Raw genomic sequence first — 25,595 nt, 5'->3', positions numbered from 1 at the left:
ATCATCAGGAATGGAAAAACTCTGTCCATTGCTTTGTGCATGACATCACTGCACTGCAGTGCTGGATGTTATGTTGTGTGTTCACCAAACCAGTGGAGAAACATTTTCCAAACATTTTTGTTTACAAACCATCCCCTTTTAAACTGCAAATTTTCAAACCTCAATTCAGATAAAAATTTACAGGATTGCATTAAATGACCTACAATAAAACTTTCAAACATAAACATATGGTTAGCACTGAAATGTAACGTCTCCATAAAGAGGACTGAGTGGTGCAGTAGATCAGCAAATTTTTATTTCACCTTTGGGACCTGGGTTCAAATTCAGCCCAGGCTGGTGTGATGAAAGTCCCTTCTCTCTAAATCTTAAGTGTAATGAATTTGAACAATTCTAATCCAATTTCTAGCAAGTGTTGCCGTCAATGGAATATTGGTAGCTAACCTCAGGCTATAAAGATTACTGGTGCAGGAAATGAGAAAATTAGATTGAAGAGTGCTCTTGTGAGATTGGGGTTAAGATGCATTCTAGGAGTGGCATAGAGGTGGTTTTACTCTAACCCATACTGTACCTGACCATACAGTACTTGATACTGAAATGAGTTGCCTGGGGTGAAGAGTGTGGCACGGCACACCTCTGCCTATTCTGGTCTCACCTCTCAGCTCTGTGCATATCTCTTCTGTAATTCCCAGTTCGAATCCCTCCAGCTCAGTTTCCATCCTTCCTACAGCAACCAAACAGCCCCAACCAGTCATGAAAGACATCCTCCATAACTCTGACCAGGATGCTTTATCTCTCTGCAGCCACTCTGCAATGTTCAACATGGTCAAACATACCACCCTCCCATCGCCTCTCCTCCATTATCGACCTCTCTGGGACTGCCCTTACATAGTTCCACTCTTGGCTATCTAAACATAGGCAATGGCTTCTCTTCCCAATCTTGCACTATCACCTCCAGAGTCCCCAGAGATTTATCCTCGGCCCTCTCCTATTCCTCATCTACAAGCTGCTCCTCGGTGACCTCATCTGCCGATATGGGGTCAGTTTTCACATGTATGCAGATGATACCTAGCTATACCTGTCCACCACATCTCTTGGGCCCTTAACTGTCTCTGTACTGTTGGACTTCTCTGACATCCAATCTTGGATGAGTCTTGACTTCCTGTAGCTGAACATTGGGAAGACCAAAGCCATAGTCTTCAGCCTCAGCCAGAAACTCAGCTCTCTTGCCATTCTCTCAGGCCAAACCAGAATGTTTGTAACCTCGGCATCCTGTTCAGCCCTGCGTGAGCTTCAGAACTTATTATATGCTCCTTCACAAAGACCACTTGCTTTCACTTGTACAGCATTGCTCACTTCTGCCCCTACCTCAGCTCTTCCAGCACTAAAACCCCTAACACCTCCAGACTTGATTAATCCAGTGCTGTCCTTGCTGGCCTCCCATCCTCCACCCTCCATAAACTCCAACTTGCTCAAAACTCTTCATATATACTGCCTTGTACTAAGTCCTCATAAGTATAAAATGCCTGTCTTTGCCTTTAAATCTCTATATAGCGTGCGCACCCTGCGTCTGCATTCTGCTCCAGCCCTTTATCACCCCCAAACTCCTTTTTTCTGAAGCTAGCCTCTTGTACATCTCCCCTTCATTTGTATCGCTGTTGTTGGCTGGGCCTTTATCCCCTTGGATCTTAATCTCTGGAAGTCCCTCTCCACACCACTCTACCCCTCCATCTCTCTCCTCCTGTAATAACCTTCTCAAAGCCCATCTCTTAGACCAAGTCTTTGGTTACCCCTCCTAATATCTCCATTATGCCTAGTGTCCATTTTCCAGACGTCTATTTACGAAGTGCCTTATAGAATCATAGAAAGGTTACAGCGCGGAAGGAGGCCATTCGGCCCAACGAGTCCGCGCCAGCTCTATGCATGAGCCGTCCAGCTGATCCCACTCCCCTGCCCTATCCCTGTAGCCCTGCACATTTTTTCGTTTCAAGTACTTATCCAGTTCCCTTTCGAAGGCCATGATTGAATTTGCCTCCACCACTCCCTCGGGCAGTGCATTCCAGATCCTAGCCACTCTCTGTGTAAGAAGTTTTTCCTCATGTCACCTTTGGTTCATTTGCCAATCACCTTAAATCTATGCCCTCTGGTTCTTGAACCTTCTGCCAATGGGAACAGTTTCTCTCTATCTACTCTGTCTAGACCTTTCATGATTTTAAATACCTCTATCAAATCTCCTCTCATCCTTCTCTGTTCCAAGGACAACAATCCCAGCTTTTCTAGTCTATCCACGTAACTAAAGTCCCTCATCCCTGGAATCATTCTAGTAAATCTCCTCTGCACCCTCTCTAAGGCCTTCTCATCCTTCCTAAAGTGAAGTGCTCAGAACAGGATACAACACTCCAGTTGTGGTCGAACCAGTATTTTATAGAGGTTCATCATAATTTCTTTACTTTTATACTCGATGCCTCTATTTATAAAGCCCAGGACCCCGTATGCTTTTTTAACCGCTTTCTCAACCTGCCCTGCCACCTTCAATGATTTGTGCACATAAACCCCCAGATCCCTCTGTTCCTCTACCGCTTTTAGAATTGTGTCCTCTAGTTTATATTGCTTCTCCTCATTTTTCCTACCGAAGTGCATCACCTCGCATTGTTCCGCCCATGCCACCAGCCTGTCTATATCCTCTTGAAGTCTATCACTATCCTCCTCACTGTTCACTACCCTTCCAAGTTTTGTGTCATCTGCACATTTTGAAATTGTGCCCTGTACTCCTAAGTCCAAGTCATTAATACGGGTAAAGGTACTCTATAAATGCAAATTGTTTCTCTTATGGATGTTGTTAACGGTCATATTGCGCTATTTAAAACCGAGCAGGGAGTTATCCTGGTGTTTTGCCTAACATTCCTCTGTCAGAAACATTAACCAGTCATTTATCTTATTGCTTTGTGTGGGATCTTGCTGTCTACAAAATGGCTGTATGCAATAACTGCTACTGTGCTTCATAGTAATTCATTGTATAAAGCACTTGGAGGCTTTCTGAGAAATATAATATAAATACAAAGCTTTTTAGGTCAGCTCACTTGAAGAGAAACCTGGCAATGGTTTTCACACACTGATGGTATAAATAGAACTGAACATGATCTCAAACTGCTGATGGCCCTGACAAGCAATAGCACCAATACTTGTCCTGATCCTGCTGTAATAAAACCAGCTTGTTACCCTACCATCCTTTGTTATGGATAACTGTGCTACTCTGTAAACGATAAATTGCCTGTTCAATTACAGTAAAACTGATTCACCAAATGCCAACCAAATTTTGTAAGTGTCTTTATTAGCCTCTCATTGGGTGCTGGGTTCTGCTTCTTTGAAAATAAGTATATCTGAAGTGTCTATGTTTAATTTTGCATATTTGGAAGAAGTAATGGGTCACCCTAGCTTACAGCACATACTGTCCTTCATGAAGTAAGTTCCCATTCTCAACCATGCTGTCGTAGGGAAGTGCAGGAGAATATAGATAGGTCAGCAGGATGGGCAGATAGGTAGCAAAAACTGTAGAAAAATGTGAAGTAATACATTTTGTAATTAAGACTAGGGAAAGGAAAGACACCTTAAATGTTAAGATTTTAAATGGAGCAGAGAGATCTTGGTGTGCAGATACATTGGTCATGAAAGGTGGCAGTGCAAGTAGGTAACAATAATTTGCATTTATATAGCACCTTCAACATAGAAAAATGTCCCAAGGACCTGTACGGCCTTAACTAGAATACAAAAGCACAGAAGTAATGTTGAACTTGTATAAGACCTTAGTTAAGCCACAGTTGGAGTATTGTCTGCAGTTTCAGGCACCTTATAGGAAGGAAATAAAAGCGTGAAAAAGGTGCAACATAGATTGAATAGGATGTTTTCAGGGATGAGAAGTTACTGTTATAATAGACTTGAGAAGTTAGGGCTTTTTTCACTGGAGCTGAGAAGATTAAGGAGTGACCTGATAGAGGACTTCAAGATTATGAAGGGTATTCGTAGGGCAAATAGGGATTAGATTGTTTCCAGTCGTAAGTGCGACTGTGACAAGAGGACACAAATTTAAGATAACCACAAAAAGAATTACAGGAGACATTTGAAAAAAAATTCTTACTCAAAATGTGGTTAGAAAATGAAATTCTCTGCCACAAAACTGTTATTAAAGCAGAGAACGTAAATTTGTTTAAAAAGCAATGAGATAGTTGCTTGAAGAAGAGGAATATTAAGGAGTGTGGGGAGTGAGTGAGTGAGAGAGTGGCATTAGATTAGGTGGTTAATGTAGAGAAAAACAATGGCACAGATTTGATGGGAATAATGGCCTATTCCTGTGCTGAACAGAGTCTAGGCACTTCCCCACAGGCAGGAAGGATACATGGGACAAGAGATTGCTCTGGGGCTACCCCATACGCATTCCTGACAATCTGTTCAGTGCAGCATTGGTAGGTGGATTAGGGCAGATCATCTCACCAAATGCCTGGGGGTTCTGCAACAGACCCAAGAAATTTGCAGGGGGGGGTGGGAAACAACATTCTTTACTGAAGTTTAACCAAACTTCATCATCAGTCTTGTTTTCCACAGTTCCTTTAGTATGGGATTTTCTTTACTAAGGATGTTTTAGCTGAGAAAATCCTATATGTTTTGTAAGTGAATCCACTCTATGTTTTCATAGGCACGTGAGTTGAAATCACACTTTGCCATATTAGTAACTCATTAACCCATTCATATGAAATTCTTCTGTCTGCTGTTTTAACAAAGACACTTTCAAACGGGTTAGTGCCTTCAATACTATAGTGAACAGAGGACTATCATATTGATGCTTTAGTATTCATTATTAATGTCATAAGACCCAGCCACTGAATGATGAAAAATAGATTGCAAACATAGACAAAATAGGTTTGCTTTTTTTTAACAAATTAATGCTGCAGTTTTTAAAACTGGACCTGACAGCTTCACAACATGGTTTGTATTTCTGTTCCTCGTCATTTTCTGAGTGACTCATACAGCATTCTTGTTTTTCCTTCACCTTTTATACTGGTCATTTGCAATCCTAGTGTCAGGGCCATTACCAGTGGGAGAATGCTTTAGCCTGCTGGCAATAAAAAAAAAATTGATTTAAAAATCTAGACACCCATCAGCGATTACCGAATCACTCCACATTTGAAGCACTTTCATAAACCTGAGTACAGTCTGTTACTCGATGCCTTTAATATTTTTCTTCTCATTTTGTAGGCTCGGATGACAACAATCTGAATTCTATCTTTTACGAGCATTTGACGAGATCTCTGCAGCACAGCCTCTGTGGGGACCTGATGTTGGGACGCTGGGGCAATTTCAATACTGGGGATTGCTTCATCCTCGCCTCCGACTACCTCAATGCACTGGTTCACCTTATAGAAATAGGAAACGGCCTGGTCACCTACCAACTACGGGGCCTGGAGTTCAGAGGTGAGAGTCCTCGCGTTCCAGTTCACTGACTTAATGGAAGGTCAAAAATGTTTTAAAATTGTTCAGATTCTAAGGTTTTCTGCCTCGTCCTCTAAATTGACACACAAGTCAGTTCTGTTCATTTATCCTTGAATCTGTTTTCTTCCTTTGAATTGTGTTAACTTCATGAAATGAACACTGCAATTTTGATGTTGATCTAAGGAAAGGAAATCTTATTGTATGGGTTTAAAGTGGCCTTTCCTCTTGCTTCTCTAATTTTTTCTGACTCTTTTCATTGAGCTGGTGTTCATGATAGGGGTACAACTCGACAGATATGAGCCCCCTCTGGTCCCAGTGACCATTCTTCATGTGTGAGGCTACATCATCAGTGCCAGTGGGTTATTCAATAATGGGAATGGGGAAGGGGGTAATCATAGTTGAGCGCAATCTTGTCCACATCTCTCACTTAAACACTCACGCACACTCACACACTCACTTTCTCTCTCAAACGCACGCACGCGCGTATTTTCTATCTCAGAGTTGCTGAATAACAATCGAGTGGGAACCATGGCAGCCTGTTTCCCCTTCTCCCCCATCCCAGTCTGCGGATATGGAGGCCAATTGTATTGTCCCTACAAGCGTCTTGGCTGAGATCAGCTGACTCAATGACGAGCATGGAATCAAACTCTGAACCTTCCAGCTTAGTACCAATCGTGCAACATGCATCCCCGCAGATACTGATCAGTGACTTGGTGCATTGTGGGAATTGTGCTGGTAAGCTATCCCACTCTCGTGTGTAAGTGTAGGATTGAATTATAAACCAACTGAAAGAAAACAAGAACTTGCATTTATATAGCACCTTTCACATCCTCAGGATGTCCCAAAACGCTCTGCAGCCAGTTAAGTACTTTTGAAGTGTAGCCACTGTTGTAATGTAGGCAAACGTGGTAGTTAATTTGCCCACAGCAAGGTCCCATAAACGGCAATGAGCTACATGACCAAGTAATCGGTTTTAGTAATGGATAAATGTTGGCCAGGAGAACTGTCCTGCTCTTCTTTTGAATAGTGCCGTGAAATCTTTTACGTCCAACCCAGACAGCAGATGAGACCTCGGTTTAATATCTCATCCAAAAGAAGCCATCTCTGACAGTGGAGCACTCGCTCTACTGCACTGAAGTGTCAGTCTATATTATGTGCTTAAATCTCCAGAGTGGGGCTTGAACCTGTGACCTCCTCAGTCAGAGACCACTGCTACCACTGAGCCCATGCTGACCATGTCACCTAACAAAATGCATTATTTTTGTAAACGAGTATGTAAAGCTACAGTTGACATCCTTAGAATGAATGAAGGTAGTGTTCAGTGTAGCATTGTGGCACACAGAGCAGAAATTCCCAGGTTCAGTTCCAGGTCATAAGAACATAAGTAGACCTTGCAGCCCCTCGAGCCTGCTCCACCATTCACTAAGATCATGGCTGATAGTCTACCTCAACCTCACTTTACTGCCCTATCCCCATACCCCTTGATTCCCAGTGCTGAGTTAGCTGATCTCAGTCCGAGTAGTTGGCCTCAGGGCGAGGGAAGGATATAGTCGGCCAGGGCTCCTGATTGCCAGCCAGCAGTCCTTTCAGGAAAATACGTGCATGTGGTTATTGGTTCAGGATTGAATCGAGCTTGGCCCCTCACCTAGTTAGATGGCTTGTTGATAGTCCCTCGTACAGAATGACCACCCGAGTGTGGTACTGGAAGGCGGTTGGTACCCTTAAGCCTTCAGGAAAAATGGGGACAGGTGAAAGTCAGAATTCAGATCCGCATTAATCATCCCTCTTCCCTTGCAGGCACCTACTGTCAACAGCGGGAGGTGGAAGCAATCACGGAAGGGGTTGAGGAAGACGAGGGATTCTGCTGTTGCGAGCCAGGTCACATTCCTCACATGTTGTCCTTTAATGCCGCTTTCGGCCAACGCTGGCTGGCCTGGGAGGTTCTGGTCACCAAGTATGTGCTGGAGGGTTACAGCATCACTGACAACAGTGCTGCTTCCATGCTGCAGGTGTTCGATCTGAGAAAGATCCTCACAACTTACTACGTGAAGGTAGTGTATTCATGAATTCTGCAGATTGTCACCTGACTACATTAATATCTGATTATAGTTTAATGAATAATAACATTATCTGTGCACTGTTAACCAGGTTCTACTCAACAGTATGTGGAGGTCACAAAAAAAGTGTTTTCCACCTTTAAATGTTCCTGTACTTTATGGGATTCTCAGTTGGAATACAGGATAGAGGAATCTCTTAAAAAAAAATCCCTGACCTGTGAAATTTCAGTGCCTAAAAGGTCTACTAAAATTAGACTACATCTTTTGTGTGTACCACATATCTCTTGGTGCAAGAAATCCAGGGGCTCTTGAGCACCTCCACCACTCCTATATTGCTGCAGTGTCACCTGGGTCCACTCCTTCTTGGTGTCGTAACACTGACCTGCATTTTGCCCTATGTCTCCTGCTTGTGTAGTCCAGGTGAGGCAGAGTTGAACATTATGGGAGGTGATCTTTACCCAGTTGCCCTTGCATAGTTAAAAAAAATCTCATTGTGTTGTGCAATAGAAAATGAGCAGATTTAGAGTTTCCATGTTATACTCCCTCTCAGTGTTAAACAAACTCTGCCTTGCGTCGGAGCCTGAGGGACTTGGCAAGACAGAGTAAGTCACAGATGCATGACGCAGCACTTCAGGTGACCAGTTCAACGAGTCACTTGCTACAGTGATAGAGAGAGAGAGTTTGTTTTAAACTTTAATTAGCTTTGACTGTCTCCTCAGAAATGAGCTGGGTATGGTGGAGAGGGAAAAGTTGGAAGTCTAGCCTCAGAACAGAGAGCCGGGTAGATAGAGAGTAGGATGCCTGTCAGTATAGAAGGGACTGGGATGCATTTCCTTATTGCAGCTTTGTAGCAGAAAGAAAATAAGTAAGAAAGCAACAAGAAGAGAGGAAAGTACAGTGGGTAAGCACACTACCCTTTCACCTCAGGGCTTGGTTGAAATCCAATCTGTACAAATGAGCTACCTCCTGTCTCTGCTGTCTGTAAAGATCCTATGTCCAATACATCTGGGCAGTCTCACCAACTTCTTTCGGGTCATCAACCCACAGCACAAAAGAGCCTGCACTCTTGATATAAGTTCGCAATAAGTTGCCGGCCTCAGTCAGGGAGGTCACGGGATGGCTGTTGTGACTAATGGAAATAATGCTACTATCATGCTGTATGGATTGCTTTCATAAGGTTGGGGCTAAGGTCCATTATTTAAGCAGAGTACCGGGAGTTTTATTCTGCATTTGGCCCAGCTACATTGGACCTGGGAGTGCTTGATGTTGACCCTGGGTAACAGAGGCTCTATACAGTGAAAGTGAGCCCATGGGCCAGCCTGATGGTATATTGGATGACCAATGTTAATGTAATTTATTTTAAAAGGATGTTGTTTTGTGGGAAGGGTTACCCATGCGTAATTTCAGTGGCTTCATCCTCTGTCTTCATGTTCACACCCAGAGTATCTTATTCTATGTAACGAGTTCTCCCAAGCTGGAGGAGTGGCTTGCTAATGAAACCATGCAGGATGGACTTCGTGCATGTACTAGCCATAATTACGTGGACGTGGATCCCACCTTTAATCCGAACATCGATGAGGACTATGATCACAGGCTGGCAGGGGTATCGAGAGATAGTTTCTGTGGGGTTTACCTCAACTGGATCCAGTACTGTGCTTCTCGAAGAGAAAAGGTATGAGAAACAGCACCTGTTCGGCATTCACTGGGCAAAGGTCACATCTTGCATGATTCTCTAGCCCATATGTCTAGTCAATTCCTGTATGTGCATGAAGCATTGGATAAGTCACTGTGTATACCCACCATAGCAGAGCAGTGTGAGGTGGCTATAGGCCTTGGGTTGTGTTGCTAGGACCATTGAGTACAAAATGTCCTTACTTTCAGACAATACTTTGATTCTATATTACTAGAAAAACTTTTTTGGTCGTCAGATGTAGAATCATAGAATCATACAGCGCAGAAGGGGGCCATTCAGCCTATCCTGCCTGTGCCGGCTCGTTGGTTGAGCTATCCAATTAGTCCCATTCCCCTGCTCTTTCCCAAGAGCCCTGCAAATTTTTTCCCTTCAAGTATTTATCCATTTCCCTTTTGAAAGTTACTATTGAATCTGCTTCCACCACCTTTCAGGCAGTGCAGTCCAGATCACAACAACTCACTGTCACCTCTGGTTCTTTTGCCAATTACCTTAAATCTGTGTCCTCTGGTTACCGCCTCTTCTGACTCTGGAAACAGTTTCCTCCTTATTTACTTCATCAAAACCCTTCATGATTTTGAACACCTCTTAAATCTCCCCTTAACCTTCTCTGTTCTAAGGAGAACAATCCCAGCTTCTCCAGTCTCTCCACAGAACTGAAGTCCCTCATTCCTGGCACCATTCTAGTAAATCTCTTCTGTACCATCCAGAATTGAACACAATACTCCAGCTGAAGCTTAACCAGTGTTTTATAAAGGCTGAGCATAACTTCCTTGCTTTTGTACTGTATGCCTCTATTTATAAAATCAAGGATCCCATATGCTTTTTTAACGGCCTTCTCAAGTTGTTCTGCCACCTTCAAAGATTTGCGTATGTGCACCCTCGGGTCTCTCTGTTCCTGCACCCCCTTTAAAATTATACCATTTAGTTTATATTACCTCTCCTCATTCTTCCTACCAAAATGCATCACTTCACACTTCTCTGCATTAAATTTCATCTGCCCATTTTTGCCCATTTCGCCAGTCTGTCTATGTCTTCCTGAAGTTTGTTACTTTCCTCCTTGCTGTTTACTACGTTTCCGAGTTTCGTGTCATCTGCCGACTTTGAAATTATGCCCTGTATACCCAAGTTCAGGTCATTAATGCAGCAATGTCCTGGGGTTGAGTTGATTGGCCTCCAACAACCACTACCATCTTTCTTTGTGCTGGGTATGACTCCAGCCACTGGAGAGTTTTCCCCCTGATTCCCATTGACTTCAATTTTACTAGGGCTCCTTGGTGCCACACTCGGTCAAATGCTGCCTTGATGTCAAGCACAGTTACTCTCACCTCACCTCTAGAATTCAGCTCTTTTGTCCATGTTTGGACCAAGGCTGCAATGAGGTCTGGAGCCGAGTGGTCCTGGCGGAACCCAAACTGAGCAACGGCATTACCATCGCCGAATCCCCCACCATCAACATCCTGGGGGTCACCATTGATCAGAAACTTAACTGGACCAGCCACATAAATACTGTGGCTACAAGAGCAGATCAGAGGCTAGGTATGGTGCAGCACATGACTCATCTCCTGACTCCCCAAAGCCTTTCCACCATCTACAAGGCACAAGTCAGGAGTGGAATACTCTCCACTTGCCTGGATGAGTGCAGCTCCAACAACACTCAAGAAGCTCGACACCATCCAGGACAAAGCAGCCCGCTTAATTGGCACCCCATCCACCACCCTAAACATTCACTCCCTCCATCACCAGCACACCGTGGCTGCAGTGTGTACCTTCCACAGGATGCACTGCAGCAACTCGCCAAGGCTTCTTCGACGGCGAACAGATAGGGTAGATAGAGAGAAACTATTTCCGCTGGTTGGGGATTTTAGGAGTAGAGGGCACAGTCTAAAAATTAGAGCCAGACCTTTCAGGAGCGAGATTAGAAAACATTTCTACACACAAAGGGTTGTAGAAGTTTGGAACTCTCTTCTGCAAACGGCAATTGATACTAGCTCAATTGCTAAATTTAAATCTGAGATAGATAGCTTTTTGGCAACCAAAGGTATTAAGGGATATGGGCCAAAGGCAGGTATCTGGAGTTAGATCACAGATCAGCCATGATCTTATCAAATGGTGGAGCAGGCACGAGGGGCTGAATGGCCTACTCCTGTTCCTATGTCCTATGGCACCTCCCAAACCCACGACTTCTACCACCTAGAAGGACAAGGGCAGCAGGCACATGGGAACAACACCACCTGCACGTTCCCCTCCAAGTCACACACCATCTGGACTTGGAAATATATCGCCGTTCCTTCATTGTCGCTGGGTCAAAATCCTGGAACTCCCTACCTAACAGCACTGTGGGAGAACCTTCACCACATGGACTGCAGTGGTTCAAGAATGCGGCTCACCACCACCTTCTCCAGGGCAATTAAGATGTGGAGATGCCGGTGATGGACTGGGGTTGACAATTGTAAACAATTTTACAACACCAAGTTATAGTCCAGCAATTTTATTTTAAATTCACAAGCTTTCGGAGGCTTCCCCCTTCGTCAGGTGAACGATGTGAAATGAAATCCTCGAAATGAAATCGCATTTATAATTCACAGAACAATGCTTGGTGAGTACAGACAGTTTTTTCAACTGCCCGTTGCCAAGGCAATCAGTGTGCAGACAGACAGGTGTTACCTGCCAGGTCTCACAGAATATACAAATCACCAAAAAAAAAACAACAAACAAAAAAAAACAGAGATAGAGAGGTAGAAACATAGAAAAGACAGCAACTGACCCGTTATATTAAAAACAGATAACATTTGTTCGCTGGTGGGGTAACGTGTAGCGTGACATGAACCCAAGATCCCGGTTGAGGCCGTCCTCATGGGTGCGGAACTTGGCTATCAATTTCTGCTCGACGATTTTGCGTTGTCGTGTGTCTCGAAGGCCGCCTTGGAGAACGCTTACCCGAAGGTCGGTGGATGAATGTCCATGACTGCTGAAGTGTTCCCCGACTGGGAGCGAACCCTCCTGTTTGGCGATTGTTGCGCGGTGTCCGTTCATCCGTTGTCGCAGCGTCTGCATGGTCTCGCCAATGTACCATGCTCTGGGGCATCCTTTCCTGCAACGTATGAGGTAGACAACGTTGGCCGAGTCACAGGAGTATGAACCATGCACCTGGTGGGTGGTGTCCTCTCGTGTGATGGTGGTATCTGTGTCGATGATCTGGCATATCTTGCAGGGGTTACCGTGGCAGGGTTGTGTGGTGTCGTGGACGCTGTTCTCTTGAAAGCTAGGTAATTTGCTGCGAACGATGGTCTGTTTGAGGTTGGGTGGCTGTTTAAAGGCGAGTAGTGGAGGTGTGGGGATGGCCATAGCGAGGTGTTTGTCCTCATTGATGACATGTTGAAGGCTGCGGAGAACATGGCGTAGTTTCTCCGCTCCGGGGAAGTACTGGACGACAAAGGGTACTCTGTTGGTTGCGTCCCGTGTTAGTCTCCTGAGGAGGTCTATGCGATTTTTTGCTGTGGCCCGTCGGAACTGTCGATCGATGAGTCGAGCGTCATATCCCGTTCTTACTAGGGCGTCTTTCAGCGTCTGTAGGTGTCCATCGCGTTCCTCCTCGTCTGAGCAGACCCTGTGTATTCGCAGGGCCTGTCCATAGGGGATGGCCTCTTTGACGTGGTTAGGGTGGAAGCTGGAAAAGTGGAGCATCGTGAGGTTGTCCGTGGGCTTGCGGTAGAGTGAGGTGCTGAGGTGCCCGTCTTTGATGGAGATTCGTGTGTCCAAGAAAGAAACTGATTCTGAGGAGTAGTCCATGGTGAGCTTGATGGTGGGATGGAACTTGTTGATGTTATCGTGTAGTCTCTTCAGTGATTCCTTGCCGTGGGTCCATAGAAAGAAAATGTCGTCGATGTATCTGGTGTATAGTGTTGGTTGGAGGTCTTGTGCAGTGAAGAAGTCCTGCTCGAACTTGTGCATGAAAATGTTGGCGTATTGGGGTGCGAATTTGGTCCCCATGGCTGTTCCGTGTGTTTGGGTAAAGAACTGGTTATCGAAGGTGAAGACATTGTGATCCAGGATGAAACGGATGAGTTGTAGGATGGCGTCTGGAGATTGGCTGTTGTTGGTGTTGAGTATTGATGCTGTCGCAGCGATGCCGTCATCGTGGGGGATACTGGTGTAGAGTGCCGAGACGTCCATCATGGTGAGAAGTGTTCCTGGTTCAACTGGTCCGTGGGTACTGAGTTTTTGTAGGAAGTCTGTAGTGTCGCGACAGAAGCTGGGGGTTCCCTGTACGATGGGTTTCAGGATGCCCTCGATGTATCCAGAGAGGTTCTCACACAGGGTTCCGTTGCCTGATACGATAGGACGTCCGAGTGTGTTGGCTTTGTGTATCTTTGGGAGGCAGTAGAAGTCTCCCACGCGGGGAGTACGTGGGATGAGAGTGCGTAGGATGTTTTGAAGGTCTGGATCGAAGGTCTTGATCAGTTTGTTGAGCTGGTGGGTGTGTTCTTTGGTCGGGTCTGCGGGTAACCGTCTGTAGTGTTCCTGGTTGTCCAGTTCAACACCCACCAGCTCAACAAACTGATCAAGACCTTCGATCCAGACCTTCAAAGCATCCTACGCACTCTCATCCCACGTACTCCCCGCGTGGGAGACTTCTACTGCCTCCCAAAGATACACAAAGCCAACACACCCGGACGTCCTATCGTATCAGGCAACGGAACCCTGTGTGAGAACCTCTCTGGATACATCGAGGGCATCCTGAAACCCATCGTACAGGGAACCCCCAGCTTCTGTCGCGACACTACAGACTTCCTACAAAAACTCAGTACCCACGGACCAGTTGAACCAGGAACACTTCTCACCATGATGGACGTCTCGGCACTCTACACCAGTATCCCCCACGATGACGGCATCGCTGCGACAGCATCAATACTCAACACCAACAACAGCCAATCTCCAGACGCCATCCTACAACTCATCCGTTTCATCCTGGATCACAATGTCTTCACCTTCGATAACCAGTTCTTTACCCAAACACACGGAACAGCCATGGGGACCAAATTCGCACCCCAATACGCCAACATTTTCATGCACAAGTTCGAGCAGGACTTCTTCACTGCACAAGACCTCCAACCAACACTATACACCAGATACATCGACGACATTTTCTTTCTATGGACCCACGGCAAGGAATCACTGAAGAGACTACACGATAACATCAACAAGTTCCATCCCACCATCAAGCTCACCATGGACTACTCCTCAGAATCAGTTTCTTTCTTGGACACACGAATCTCCATCAAAGACGGGCACCTCAGCACCTCACTCTACCGCAAGCCCACGGACAACCTCACGATGCTCCACTTTTCCAGCTTCCACCCTAACCACGTCAAAGAGGCCATCCCCTATGGACAGGCCCTGCGAATACACAGGGTCTGCTCAGACGAGGAGGAACGCGATGGACACCTACAGACGCTGAAAGACGCCCTAGTAAGAACGGGATATGACGCTCGACTCATCGATCGACAGTTCCGACGGGCCACAGCAAAAAATCGCATAGACCTCCTCAGGAGACTAACACGGGACGCAACCAACAGAGTACCCTTTGTCGTCCAGTACTTCCCCGGAGCGGAGAAACTACGCCATGTTCTCCGCAGCCTTCAACATGTCATCAATGAGGACAAACACCTCGCTATGGCCATCCCCACACCTCCACTACTCGCCTTTAAACAGCCACCCAACCTCAAACAGACCATCGTTCGCAGCAAATTACCTAGCTTTCAAGAGAACAGCGTCCACGACACCACACAACCCTGCCACGGTAACCTCTGCAAGACATGCCAGATCATCGACACAGATACCACCATCACACGAGAGGACACCACCCACCAGGTGCATGGTTCATACTCCTGTGACTCGGCCAACGTTGTCTACCTCATACGTTGCAGGAAAGGATGCCCCAGAGCATGGTACATTGGCGAGACCATGCAGACGCTGCGACAACGGATGAACGGACACCGCGCAACAATCGCCAAACAGGAGGGTTCCCTCCCAGTCGGGGAACACTTCAGCAGTCATGGACATTCATCCACCGACCTTCGGGTAAGCGTTCTCCAAGGCGGCCTTCGAGACACACGACAACGCAAAATCGTCGAGCAGAAATTGATAGCCAAGTTCCGCACCCATGAGGACGGCCTCAACCGGGATCTTGGGTTCATGTCACGCTACACGTTACCCCACCAGCGAACAAATGTTATCTGTTTTTAATATAACGGGTCAGTTGCTGTCTTTTCTATGTTTCTACCTCTCTATCTCTGTTTTTTTTTTGTTTGTTGTTTTTTTTTGGTGATTTGTATATTCTGTGAGACCTGGCAGGTAACACCTGTCTGTCTGCACACTGATTGCCTTGGCAACGGGCAGTTGAAAAAACTGTCTGTACTCACCAAGCATTGTTCTGTGAATTATAAATGCGATTTCATTTCGAGGATTTCATTTCACATCGTTCACCTGACGAAGGGGGAAGCCTCCGAAAGCTTGTGAATTTAAAATAAAATTGCTGGACTATAACTTGGTGTTGTAAAATTGTTTACAAAGGGCAATTAAGGAAGGGCAATAAATGCTGGCCTTGCCAGCGACGCCCACATCCCACGAACGAATAAAAAAAAAGAAAATTAATATACATCAAAAAGAGCAGTGGTCCTAATACTGGGGGACACCACTGTAAAGTTTCCTCCAGTTTGAAAAACAACCGTTCACCACTACACTCTGCTTTCTGGCCCTTAGCCAATTTCGCATCCACGCTGCCACTGTCCCTTTAATTCCACAGGTTTCAACTTTGCTAACGTGTCCATTGTGTGGTACTTTATCAAACACCTTTTGAAAGCCCATATACACATCAACCTCATCAACCCTCTCAATTATTTAATCAAAGAACTCAATCAAGTTGGTCAAACATGATTTGCTTTTAACAAATCCGTGCTGACTTTCAATTATGAGCCCATACATTTCCAAGTGCCAATTAATTTTGTCCTGGATTATTGTGTCTCAAGGTTTTCCCACCACCGATGTTAGGTTGACTGTCCTGTAGTTGCCGAGTTTATCTCTCTCCCCTTTTTTTGAACAGGGGCATAACATTTGCAGTCCTCCAGTCCACAAACATATAAGATTTTTAATAAATTATGCAGAGATAGAAATGTTTTAAAGTGTCTAACCTGTTGACTCTGTTGTATGAGGATTGTACTCCCTTTCAGAGACCCAGGTTTGAGTTGCACACCCAGTGGCTATTTGAACTCAGCGACACTCATTCGTGGAGTAGTTTGTGGCACACCTTGGGTACAGAGTACCAGAGGCCTAGTCTGCACAGGGATAGTACACCTTCAATTGGCTGATCACTGAGTGCTTCAGATTGCAGCATACAGCAGTCCATTGGCCAGATTATGTGACCAGTAGGGAAATTACCAAACCAGTGTATTTTTCCTAAAGTCTTTATTATGGGTATTCATTTCATCTTGAAGTATAAGATTAATGGATATTTCAATGTAATTTTCAAAAAAGCTCCAAAAGTAACAAATCTCAGGGTCATATGTAGAAGTATAAATTGGAAGGGGAAGGTTCAAAGCTTTATCGCCACTAATGTTAAATAATTATATACAATAAAGATATGTAGGTAGATGCGCAATGGAATATCAGACAATACATAAACACAGTACAATACATCCAATATTAATATGTATACTTAGCCAAAAAAATTGTCCTTTAATAACCCCATGAGAGACACTCACTTCTTTGCACATTCCAGCAGGATGTAGCTCAATAATAGGAAATCCTGTTGTGAGACTGAAGGGTAATTCTTTTTTTCTTTTCACCTTATGTTAATGTTTGCTGATGATTAAAAAGCACCATGGTGACAGAAATAACTTGCTGAGTGAGGCAGTGTGATGGGCTGTGAATTTATATGATGCAGATCCTGATCGTTTGTTTTTTTTATTTTTCAGCCTCTATCTTCAGACAGAGACTCTGCATTGGTGATTCTGTGTTATGGGCTCAGTGTGTTGGGGAGGAGAGCTCTCGGGACAGCTTCCCACCACATGTCCAGGTACTCGCTCACTTTGACAAATCGATGGATGGTGGATTGCACACTAATGCTGGAATTATGAGTACCAAATGCATTTTTCTGTCTTTGGGGTTTGAAGACTCCATCTGAATGCAATCTCACACTCCTGGAGACCTAAGCCACAGGCATCATACAGTAGTTGTACTGATAAATATTTGATAAGCTTCACCAGCCAGCAGGATTATAACATTTATTACCTATTCCTCGGCTTGCTTCCAAATGTGGTAATTAGGAGACAAAGACAGTAATGCGAACAACTTAATAGATTTAAGGTGTGACTTCAACAAGACCTACTGGCATTTTGTGTTTGTGAAGGTTGTGCTGATTAATGGAGTTGCAAGATGCAGGGTCCCTACAGTGATTGCTCACTATTGGCTCCCAGTCTCATCTGAGGCCATCTAATGAAGTGCTGTACCAACCCTCCATGCCCCAGTTTTAACAATTTTGCCCCTTTTTTAAAAAAAAGGATTAACGTCTCATGGCACTTGGCCAAATTCACTTTTTAATGGCTGTTGTTACAGTTCGGGATTTCCCCCAAAACCTTTTCTTTGTCTACACTGCTGGATGGCAGTTTCCATAAGCAGTCCAAGTCTCTTATGAACTGAAACCTATGTCTTTATTCTTAACCTTACTTATTCTTGAGCCTATCACTGGTCTAACATTTATATCTGATCCTAGTAAGTGGCTTACAGGTTCCCACCACACCTTAGCCGAGGTTTTCCAATCTTAGGTTTACCACAACTTCAAAATGATACATATACCAGATATAGATATCTCACCGGAAGAAAGTTCTATTTTTGTCACGATTGTTGCTTCATGATTATGGGGAAACCATGCTAAAATCTGTGCATACTCTGGTTTCCTGCATATCAAAGGCTCATCCTAGAGATTAGAGTTCCTCTAGTGATTCAATAGAGTTTGAGTTGGCTCAGAAGATCAAGAGGTCGAATCAATTTGGGTGGAGGTAAGAAATAGCAAGGGAAAGAAATCACTGGTGGGAGTAGTATATAGGTCCTCTAACAGTAGCTACACTGTAGGGCAAAATATAAATCAGGAATAAGGGGGGGCTTGTAAAAAAAGGTAATGCAATAATCATGGGCGATTTTAACTTTCACAGAGATTGGACAAATCAAATTGGCAAAAGTAGCCCTGAGGAGGAGTTCATGGAGTGTATTAGGGACTGTTTCTTAGATCAAAACGTCGGAGAACCAACCAGGGAACAGGCCATTTTGGATCTGGTGATGCGTAACGAAACAGGATTAATTAATGAACTAAAGTAAAGGATCCCTTGGGAAGCAGTGATCATAACACGATAGAATTTCACATCCAGTTTGAGAGCAAGGATCTTGGGTCTGAAACTAATGTATTAAAATTAAATAAGGGCAGTTATAAAGGAATGAGGACGAATTGGCTAAAGTGGACTGGGTAAACAGATCAGATGGTATGATGGTGGATAAGCAGTGGCAAACATTTAAAAATATATTTTATGACTCGCAACAAAAATATATCCCTGTGAGGAGGAAAGACTCCACAAAAAGGGTGAACCAACCATGGCTAACTAAGGAAGTCAAGGATGGTATCAGGTTAAAAGAAAAAGCATATACAACATGGCAAAGATTACTGGTAAGCCCGAAGATTGGGAAAGCTTTAAAAACCTGCAAAGGATGACTAAAAGAATAATAAAGAGGGAAAAAATAAATTGAGAGTAAACTAGCAAGAAATATAAAAACTGACAGTAAAGGCTTCTACAAGTATATAAAAAGGAAGAGGGTAGCTAAAGTAAAAATTGGTCCCTTAGAGGATGAGACTGGGGAAATAATAATGGAAAACAAGGAAATGGCAGAGGAATTGAACAGATATTTTGTATCTATCTTCACAGTAGAAGACACTAAAAACATACCAATAATAGTAGAAAATCAAGAGCAAAGGAGAGGGAGGAACTAAAAACAATCACGATCACTAGAGAAAAAGTACTAGGTAAACTAATGGGTCTAAAGGCTGACAAGTCCCCTGGACCTGAAGGCTTGCATCCGAGGGCCTTAAAGAAAGTGGCTACAGAGATAGTGGATGCATTGGTTGTAATCTTCCAGAATTCACTAGATTCTGGAAAGGTCCCAGCGGATTGGAAAACCGCAAACGTAACACCCCTATTCAAGAAGGGAGTGAGACAGAAAGCAGATAACTATAGACCAGTTAGCCTAACATCTGCCATTGGGAAAATGCTAGAATCCATTATTAAAGAAGTAGTAGTAGGACATTTGGAGACTCATATTACAATCAAGGAGAGTCAACATGGTTTTATGAAGGGGAAATCATGTCTGACAAATTTATTAGAGGTCTTTGAGGAAGTAACGGGCAGGGTGGATAAAGGGGAACCAATGGATGCAGTATATTTGGATTTCCAAAAGGCATTCATTAAGATGCCACGTAAAAGATTACTGCACAAGATAAGAGCTCATGGTGTTGGGGGTAATATACTGGCATGGATAGAGATTGTTTTCTGTTAGTTAGCCAAAGAGTCGGGATAAAATGGTCATTTTCAAAATGGCAATCTGTAACTAGTGGGGTGCCGCAGGGATCGGTGCTGGGGCCTCAACAATTCACAATGTATATCAATGACTTGGATAAAGGAACAGAGTGTCTTGTGGCCAAATTTGCTGATGATACAAAGATAGGTGGAAAAGCAAGTTGCGATGAGGACACAAAGGGCTCTATTTTCGCACCCGCAATCGGGTGCATTCCTGGCGGGGGGGGGCTACGAAAATTGGGAAATCCCGGGGCGGGTCGGGTGCCCGGCTCCAACCCGCCCCATTTCCGGGTTCCCCACTGACGCGCTGACATGCGCGCGCAGCCCCCGCATGTGGGGCTCCTGCCGGCAATTAAAGCCGGTGGGGTGCCACTTAAGGTATTTATCTAGGTATTTCAGGTCGTTTAGAGACCTGATTAACGTGATATTTTAAGAGGGGTGGGATTTTACAAATAACTGGGACTGTTTCCCGTACTGGGGGAAACACTCCCAGTTGAAATGGATGTGTTGCAGCCATCAGTCTGTGGCAGCTGCAAAGGTCCATTTGACAGGTGGTGGGGGGGAGACCCTCACTCATTGCAGGAGGCCACTCTGTCACTTTGGACAAAGTTTGGCCTCCACCACCCTCCACCTAACAACAAAATTCACCAACTTGCATACTTACCCCGGTGTCCAGACACATGTACCTACCTTGCGGACCCCTTCAGATGTACATCTTCCGGATGGGGGCCGCCGTAGCTGCAGTCATGACCTCCTCGGAGGGCGAACAGCATCACCAGCCTCGCCGGCCACGCCGTCTACCTCTGACACGTGGAGCTCCATAACACAGTGCTGTGACACATCCACCTGCACGTCAGGAGGGAGGCCAACCGCAGAGAGAGATGCTTCGCAGAGGGCACTACCCTCGCAACAGGGTCCACAGACCGAGGCTCAGCTTCCTGGACCTCTCTGAGCAGCAGTGCACACGGAGGCTCAGAATCACTCTACATGTAGTCGTGGACATCTGCAGCCTCCTTCATGCCGAGCTGCTCCCGGCTGGCCCAAGCACCATCCTCTTACCTGTCGCTGTCAAAGTCACCACTGCCCTCAACAACTTCTCCTTCGCATCCTTCCAGGGTGCCACCGGGGACATCGCAGACGTCTCTCAGTCGTCTGCACAAAAAAGCCCTGCAAATACACCTACACCCACTCTGCAGTGACACAATGGGTGGCATCAGGTGTGGGTCTTCATAGTGATCCTCAGGAAAGGGCATTATTGTACAAACCAGACAAGATTCGCAAAGACGTGACAGTAGTGGTGCCAATATAATATGTGAGGTGAGTTGCTCAGAAATTAAATATAAGTAAAAACCATGACAAACCCTCAAACACCCTTGTGCATCCCCTTCATGCTCACGACACGTTTGCCTTACGCTTCCTACTGCACATATGTGATGCATGCCCTGTGGCTGCAGCACAGGTAGTGGCAGGTTGAGTGAGGCTGACTGTGAAAGAGATGCATGAGAGGGTGAGTATGAGATAGAGCCATGAGATTGTATGAGGATTGGGTTGAGTGGTAGTGGCAGGATGAGTACTGGCGAGGTGAGTAAGTGCAGGTAAGATGAGGATGAGGTTTGAGTGGGTATGAGGGGTGATGTGACAGAGTAGTGTTGGCAGTGCAGAAGGAGATGTGGGGTGAGGGCGGTGATGTGGCAGACGGAGTGTAGGGGAATGAGTAAGTGTACTCACTTTGGCTGACCTACTTAGGTCATTGCAGTGCCTCCTGCACTGTATGCAGGCGCACGATATGTTGGTGGTGCAGGTGACCTCCTCTGCTACCTCGAGCCAGGCCTCCTTGGTGGCAGAGTCAGGCCGCTTCCTCCCGCCCGCCGGGGGGAGGATCTCTGTCCTCCCCCTCCTCCTCACCCCATCCAATGATACCTGGAGTGAGGCATCATTAAACCTGGGAGCAGCCTTCTCCCTGGGCTGTTCCATGCTGTATTTTTTCCTATTTCTTGCAGCATCAGTCAGTGGAGGACTGCCCCTTTAAACAGAGCTCCTCCAGCTGACAGACCTTACTGCGCATGCGCAGTCCGCCCGCCGCGCAGCTCAGCAGTGGGGAATCCGGAACAAGAGGTAAGTGGATTCAATCAGCCTGCGATTGCCCGCGGGGCAGACTGATTTCACCGGGCGCGTTATCCACACGCCCAATCGACCCCCCGCCGCCATGGTAATATCGGGCCCAAAGTGTCTGCAAAGGGATATTGACAGGTTAAGCGAATGGGCAAAAATTTGGCAGATGGAATATAATGTGGGAAAGTGTGAAGTCATCCACTTTGGGAGGAAAAATAAAAAAGCAAAATATTATTTGAATGGAGAAATACTACAAAATGTTGCGGCACAGAGGGATCTGGGTGTCCTCGTACATGAAACACAAAATGTCAGCATACAGGAGCAGCAGGTAATCCAGAAGGCAAACGGAATATTGGCCTTTATTTCTAGGGGAATGTCGTATAAAAGCAGGGAAGTCATGCTACAACTGTACAGGGTGCTGGTGAGACCACACCTGGAGTAATGCGTACAGTTCTGGTGCCCTTATTTAAGGAAGGACATACCTGCATTGGAGGCAGTTCAGAGAAGGTTCACTAGGTTGATTCCGGGTATCGAAGGGTTGTCTTATGAGGAAAGATTGAACAGGTTGGGCCTATACTCATTGGAGTTTAGAAGAATGAGAGGAGATCCAGGGGGTCGTGAATCTTTGGAATTCTTTACCCCAAAAAGCTGTGGAGGCTGAGTCATTGAATACATTCAAGGCTGAGTTAGATAAATTTTTGATCAGCAAGGGAGTCAAAGGATATGGGGAAAAAGCGGGAAAGTGGAGTTGAGGTAAAATTCAGATCAGCCATGATCTCATTAAATGGCAGAGCAGGCTCGAGGGGCCGAATGGCCTACTTCTGCTCCTATCTCTTATGTCTTATGATTTTGCTATAAAGGAAATAAGACTTTACAACAAGGCCTTACTGCACAGTCTCTTCCGAGGGGAAATTCCAAAATGCTGACGCGAGGTTCGTGTTAACCAGACCGTATTACATATATGTCCATGATCTTAGTATTTCACATAGAATCATGGAATGGTTACAGCACAGAAGGAGGCCATTCGGCCCATTGAGCCTTGCCTGCTCTTTGTAAGAGTAATCCAGTTAGTCCCATTCCCCTGCTCTTCACGCCTTCACTGAATGCCTGCTCCATTTAAAAAGTCTGCATCTAAGCAATTTACATAACTTTCATTGTGTTCATTTATCTCCTTTTAATACCTGAAATAAAAAGAAACGAGTAATATGAAATAAAAACAGAAAATGTTAGAAATATAAAGCAGATCTTTGAAATCTGAAAAGAGAAAGGATGGTTAATATAATCAAGTTGATGGTCAATATCATCTGCAAGGAGTTTGCTTGAACTCCAAAGGAAAAACACCTCATAGACACTACACTCCCCCCTGAATTCTGAGAGAACCTCTACACCCACAAAAGGTGTACATTCCAAAACTTTAACCTGACTTCCATCTTTTCAGATCCTGATGGACCAGCTTTGTACTTTCTACATTTTCTGTTTTTATTTCCCTTTTAATACCTGCCAGACCATGCAACTCCTCCCAGTCAGTTCCCACAGTTGTCATCAGCACTCACTGTTGAAACATAAGCATTCTCAAGTATCTGCCTCTTATCCTAACCTTGCATTAACCTTCCTTCCAAACCCCCTTCCCCTTGAGCCAGTATTGGATACTCATTTTCCATAGCTGAGAAGGCAGGGGTACAGCTTCCTGGAGGCATACGGGAGTAGCAGCGGAAACTCCCTGTCTGATTTTCTTGGGCTGTGCACAACAATGCAGCTGCAATGAGGAGCTCGATAGGAAGGAGGAATTTAGTCCATGTTCTTTCACTCAGTGGTGCTGAATGTTGGTGCTCCAATGCTTACTTTCAGTTAGATTTATTGATAGAGTTTTTTTTTTACAGCTTGTCAACTTTGACAGATGATTAATAACGAACATGTTTTCTTTCAGTAACCTAGAGTCCTTCCTGTATGGCCTCCATGCACTATTCAAGGGAGATTTTCGAATTTCCTCTGTTCGAGACGAATGGATATTTGCTGATATGGAGTTGCTGCGGAAAGTGGTAGTCCCTGGAATACGAATGTCCCTTAAACTCCATCAGGTAAAACTCTAATGAATGTGCAAGTGACCACTTTTGTAACTTACTGTAGAAAAGTTTCAAGCAGCGGCCTACAGGCTAAGAAAGCTGAGTTTTAATATCCTGATAAATATATGCTGAGGAACCAGAAATATCCTTAATTATCTCCGTTAACTCTTTACTAAGGAACCATTTGAGAATTTACCTCTTAGCGCAGGTCTAAGGATGTATGAGGCCTGACTCGGTTCACCGAACCGCCTTACAATAGCCAGTTGGATCAAAATAGGTTTAACTCACTAACCCTCGATTAGGATACCCTCAAGCTGCTGAGTGAGTTAATGAACTCTTTCTTGCCAGATCAAGGGCTCGATTTTCGCACCCCCGAGCGGGTGCGTTCGTGGCGGGGGAGGGGGGGCTGCGAAAATCGGGGCTATCCAGGGCGGGTCCGGAGCCCGGCTCCAACCCACCCACTTCCGGGTTCCCCAGTGATGCGCTGACATGCGCGTGTGGGACTCCTGCCGGCAATTAAAGCCGACGGGATGCCACTTAAGGTAATTATTTAGGTACTTCAGGTCGTTTACAGACCTGATTAACATGATATTTTAGGATGGGTGGGATTTTCCAAACAACTGAGACTGTTTCCCATACTGGGAGAAACACTCCCAGTTGAAATGGACGTGTTGTAGCCATCAGCCTGTGGCAGCTGCAAAGGTCCATTTGACTGGTGCGGTGGGGAGACCCTCACTCATTGCAGGAGGCCACTCTGTCACTTTGGTCAAAGTTTGGCCTCCACCACCCTCCTCCAAACAATAAAATTCACAAACTTCCACACTTACCCCGGTGTCCAGAGACATGTACCTACCTTGCGGACCCCCTCAAATGTACATCTTCCGGATGAGGGCCACCGTAGCTGCAGTCATGACCTCCTCAGAAAACAAACAGCATCACCAGCCTCGCCATCCACGCCGTCCACTTCTGACACGTGGAGCCCCACAACACAGTGCTGTGACACATCCACCTGCACAGCAGGAGGGAGGGCAACTGCAGAGAGAGATACATCGCAGAAGGCACTACCCTCGCCCCAGGATCTACAGACCGAGGCTCAACTTCCTAGACCTCTCTGAGCAGCAGTGCACATGGAGGCTCAGAGTCATTCGACATGTCGTCGTGGACATCTGCAGCCTCCTTCATGCCGAGCTGCTCCCGGCTGGCCCAAGCACCATCTTCTTACCTGTCGCTGTCAAAGTCACCACTGCCCTCAACAACTTCTCCTTCGCATCCTTCCAGGGTGCCATCGGGGACATCGCAGTCGTCTCTCAGTCGTCTGCACAAAAAAGCCCTGGAAATACACCTACACCCACTCTGCAGTGACACAATGGGTGGCATCAGTTGTGGGTCTTCATTGTGATCCTCAGGAAAGGGCATTATTGCACAAACCAGACGAGATTCGCAAAGACGTGGCAGTAGTGTGACAATATAATATGTAATGTGAGTTGATCAGACATCAAATATAAGTAAAAACCATGACAAACCCTCAAACACCCTTGTGCATCCCCTTCATGCTCACGACACGTTTGCC

At 45.4% G+C, this 25,595-nt stretch overlaps 1 protein-coding gene across 4 annotated transcripts in view; it reads left to right on the top strand.

Moving 5' to 3' along the window:
• The window catches only part of pcnx1 (pecanex 1), a 275,876-nt gene that overhangs the window by 227,382 nt on the left and 22,899 nt on the right, over positions 1-25,595 (top strand). For all 4 annotated transcript variants that reach the window (XM_067991270.1, XM_067991269.1, XM_067991272.1 and 1 more), the window contains 5 exons: positions 5,248-5,463; positions 7,279-7,532; positions 8,980-9,210; positions 17,205-17,305; positions 23,890-24,040. In XM_067991270.1, coding sequence (XP_067847371.1) covers positions 5,248-5,463; positions 7,279-7,532; positions 8,980-9,210; positions 17,205-17,305; positions 23,890-24,040 — 953 coding nt within the window. The remainder of the gene's footprint in view (positions 1-5,247; positions 5,464-7,278; positions 7,533-8,979; positions 9,211-17,204; positions 17,306-23,889; positions 24,041-25,595) is intronic.

This window comes from Heptranchias perlo, chromosome 10 (genome assembly GCF_035084215.1).
Source record: "Heptranchias perlo isolate sHepPer1 chromosome 10, sHepPer1.hap1, whole genome shotgun sequence".
Taxonomy (NCBI): domain Eukaryota; kingdom Metazoa; phylum Chordata; class Chondrichthyes; order Hexanchiformes; family Hexanchidae; genus Heptranchias; species Heptranchias perlo.
This window is presented reverse-complemented; position numbering and strand designations above follow the sequence as displayed.